Raw genomic sequence first — 4,007 nt, forward strand, 5'->3', positions numbered from 1 at the left:
TAGTATCAGGCTGCAACGTAACAAAATTGAAAAAAAAAAAACTAATTTTCCGAATGCACTGTATATAGCAAAAACACTGGAAACACTTATGTGGAGCCAAAAGTCTAATCTGAAAAGTCTAAAAACCTAATCTGGCTAATTTCTACAGGTTTTCCAAGAGCCTAGTTTTCCATGAGCTTTAACAGTTCACCAGGAAACAAAATCTGTGTTAAGTTCTGGGTGTAACCCCTCTTGTTCCACTCCACTTGATCTGGCGTTTCAGTCATTGAAAGTGGGTGCTAACAAGGACGCTAAAGACTGCAGCCTCTAGCATCATTGTGCACCTCTTGAGATTAGGGGAGTGAGGTTTACCTTTACAGCTTTACCAGCTGGTCTCCGTTACACAGAACTACAGCAATGAGTGCTTCAGAGAAGCAACCGATTAATGGTTCATTTGATAAGAAGGATGTCCGCTGAATTACCTTACTGAGAAGGAAATATCTGTGGCATATTCAGGTAAATATACAAAATGTAACACGCCCCTAAACATGATGTTGAACAAAACAACTGTTGACTTTTCAGATGACCTCTTCCTGATTAAGTAAGCCATCATTGGCAATTTCAATGGCTATAGAGCCCAAACCTTATGTCGTTAAGCAATGGTCTGGCTCCACGAGACTAGTATAAGGGATGGGATGGATTTATGACTATAACTTGACTACAGAAGACATTGTTCCAGGTCCAACAAAGGGTGCTAACCTCACTTGTCTTGCCTTGGTGCCAAATATCTTCATGGACTGGGTCATCGTGAACAGTGGGTTTAACTTGAGATACTGCCCTTAAAATAAACTGTTACCAACTTACTTTATAGCTGGTAAGCTCCTTAGTATTTAAAACATGGATTCTTTAAGCACAAATAGATTTTCCACTAATGACTACAATGCCCTTTATAGCCCACAACTATGAGCCGAAGGTAAAAAAGACAGTAGGGAACCCACTAACCCTCTAGTCGTCCAATCTCTTTGCGATTGTCCTTGCAGAAGGACGAGACTTCTTGAATGGCATCCTCAGTGTCGCCTAATCTATTCTCAAGTCGAGACATTCTTTCCAACAGTTGTGTAACTTTAATGTCCAATGTGTAATGTCCCACATTAAGCCTGTGGATAGCCTGATCCATCGCTGCCAGTCTAGACACTGCAAAAATGTATAAATAGACAAATGTGAATCAAGTCTTTCATTAGTCAGCTATGCTGCATACCAGTGAATGAACAGAATATTAAGAAACTGTGTTGTGGAGGGGGAAGGGGTTAACAAGGTAGCTGAAGATATAGACTGTCTAGATTCTTAAAGAGCCTTCAATAGCAGTTTCTTAAGAGTCTTAGTGAGTTCATCAAAACACGTAAGTTGCATAATGTAATATGCATACCCAGAGTACACAAAGGAAAAACAACACCATCATTTGTGCATGTAAAGACAAGGGCTGTTATTGCAAGTAGAATATATGCAAATATACATTCCGTTGTATTCGTTTTGGCTTGCATTTCTGGCACTTCAAACAGACATGTGTAAGTGAAGTGAGTGTTTGGTTAACGCACAGATGTAGTTGTAAGTGCTCTCCATTTCAGAGACAGCAGCGGTGGGTTCAGGTTCTATGATGTCTGGTGTGTCCCCTCGCCCTCTAACCATCTCCTCATTGAACACTCTGACCTAGAAAATGAAGCGACAACAAAACCACCATCAAAACCAGACTTAAAGCTGGAATGCACTACACAACCTTTGCCCATGCTTTTGACCCAATTTACATTTAGTCACCACTAGTTGAGTAGTTTTGAGCAATCATAGAAAATTGCTTAGTATATGATGACCACAGACTTAAAAAAAATTTTAGCTACAGACTATGAATCCATTCAGTGGCAGGATATCATAACATATCATAACATGTTTAATAATTTGAGCCAGTTGTAGAACAAATTATGTTTATGTTTGTCATTGGTCCCCTAGCAACTAGCCGCATATTTCTGTGTGGGTTTGTGTGACCCTTAGTTATAAAGTGTATGATGCCCAGTTTTTCTCTTTAACCATTTACAACCAAATATATGGTGGTTTGAAAACTGTTTAGATTTTAAAAGTTGCATATAGTATTCCAGCCTTTGCCCGATACAGAATACACATGCACAATCACACTGGATGTCATGGCCAGGTACCAAATGTTTTCTAGCTACCCGAAAATGAATGCCCTTGACATTTGTTCCCACTTTATAAATACAGATGCATGTTGTACTAGTTTCATCATTCCAAAGCAATACAGTAAACCCAAGTAGAAAACCATAGTGTTCATAGTAGCATCATTGTACAGTGATGGCATCATATGGTAATACCCTGGTACTTTGATGTATTTCAAGGTATTTACATAATACTCTAAGGCACTTAAACGAATACCATTCAATTAGCATCATGGTAGGTTTTTAAAGGAAATCATTATTAATTTATATGAAGCAGATAATTGGATAATTTCCCTTAAAGTAAATGTAGAATCATAACCTGAGACAGATCAGCTGTTGTTATGGCCAGTCTTGTGGTGTTCTCGCCAGAGTAACAAGAAGACAGAGCGGTGAAGCCCACTACAGCTGCCAGAATCACTGTTAGACTCATCTCCACTTGAAATCACTTCACTTCATAAATCCCTTTCTTCTTTTCAGCCAGCTCTCCGTTTTATTGTATATATACACAGCTCCTGATGTTCACTCAAATAGCAACCTTCTCTCCTCCTTTTACATTGCTTTCAACCTACTCTCGCTCTATTGTTCACCTCTATACAGCTCTGATTTGTTTTAGCCTCCTCCCTCTTTCCGCAGCTGTCGGACACTTTTCCTCCTCCTTTCACCTTGTCTGAAAAATTATTTTTTCTTTCTTTCTTTCTCTCCCTCCTTCTGTTTTCTTTCTTTCAGCTGCTTCATCTTTCTGAGTTTTTTTTTATCATCCCACTTCAATTCTTTGTGCTAACATAGCAGTTTTACTGACACAGCTCTTTCATAAACATTTAAACGGATATTAATTTTTTTGCCCAAGATTGATTTTTTTTTTTTTAATGCTTTTATCCATTGGGAGCATGCTGTTCTTCGGAAGTCAATATTGGCCGAATGACAGGAAAATGATGAACGTCTCATTACCAGCTGAGTCCTGTCTCCACACATGGAAGGAATTTGGATTTCTCGTCCTCTAAACCGGACACTTCTCTCTTTCTTTCTCACTTCCTCTGGAGGAGACATTGGAAGGGACTTGGAACTCAGAAAGGATTTTTGCCAAAAAAAAGAATCCAGTTTATTACATAACAAAGGCTAACTAAGCAAATCTCCCCCAGATGACTGTGTCTAGACTTTACATGGTACAAGAAACAGATAAACAGCTTAGACGTCTACCTTTGACAAATAACAGTTAGAAAGAACTCCAAAACAATGGATATCTATTACTGTTAGACTGATCTAATCCATCTATAAACTGACCTCTTTTAAAATAATTCAGATATAGCAGCCAGTCAGGAACCGGAACACTGTGTGTTATGGATATAATCAGATGTTTAAAAAAAAAAAAATGTTAAATGACCTTTTGGAAAACTACAGGGGTACTTTCCAGTCAGAAAATAAACAAGGTCTTTTTTAAAACGTAGTGCAATAACGTCAATCCCCCCACATAAAAATTATTGCCTGAGGAAATAAAGCATATTAGAAGCATTTTGAAAATGCCAAATGTGACAAATTACATTAACGGAGATCCAGCAGTTATATTTTGCTAAAATAACACTGCGGGCAATGAAGTGACAAAAGGCAGAAAACTATCATGGGATTTATGAGTAAAGCTCCATCTTTCTGGTTTTAATTACTGGTTTCTTCCAGGCAAGAAAAGAATGAGACAAACAAGAGTTGGTGTACTTCTTTTATTGTACTTCTCTTCTATTACAGATATATGAATGCATAAATATTGGCTCCAGGCCACGCATTTAATATTCAAGAAAAACATCTCGCAACAAA

The 4,007-nt window shown here is 38.1% G+C and overlaps 1 protein-coding gene across 1 annotated transcript in view; it reads right to left on the reverse strand.

Moving 5' to 3' along the window:
• The window catches only part of LOC132092723 (C-type lectin domain family 11 member A-like), a 4,595-nt gene extending 1,626 nt beyond the window's left edge, over positions 1 to 2,969 (reverse strand). Inside the window, exons 1-3 of the mRNA XM_059499079.1 lie at positions 2,521 to 2,969; positions 1,575 to 1,686; positions 982 to 1,173 (exon numbers count right to left, since the gene is read on the reverse strand). Coding sequence (XP_059355062.1) covers positions 982 to 1,173; positions 1,575 to 1,686; positions 2,521 to 2,631 — 415 coding nt within the window. The 5' untranslated portion in view covers positions 2,632 to 2,969. The remainder of the gene's footprint in view (positions 1 to 981; positions 1,174 to 1,574; positions 1,687 to 2,520) is intronic.
• Positions 2,970 to 4,007: the final 1,038 nt, after the last annotated feature.

The sequence above is a fragment of the Carassius carassius genome, chromosome 18 (genome assembly GCF_963082965.1).
Source record: "Carassius carassius chromosome 18, fCarCar2.1, whole genome shotgun sequence".
NCBI classification, from domain to species: domain Eukaryota; kingdom Metazoa; phylum Chordata; class Actinopteri; order Cypriniformes; family Cyprinidae; genus Carassius; species Carassius carassius.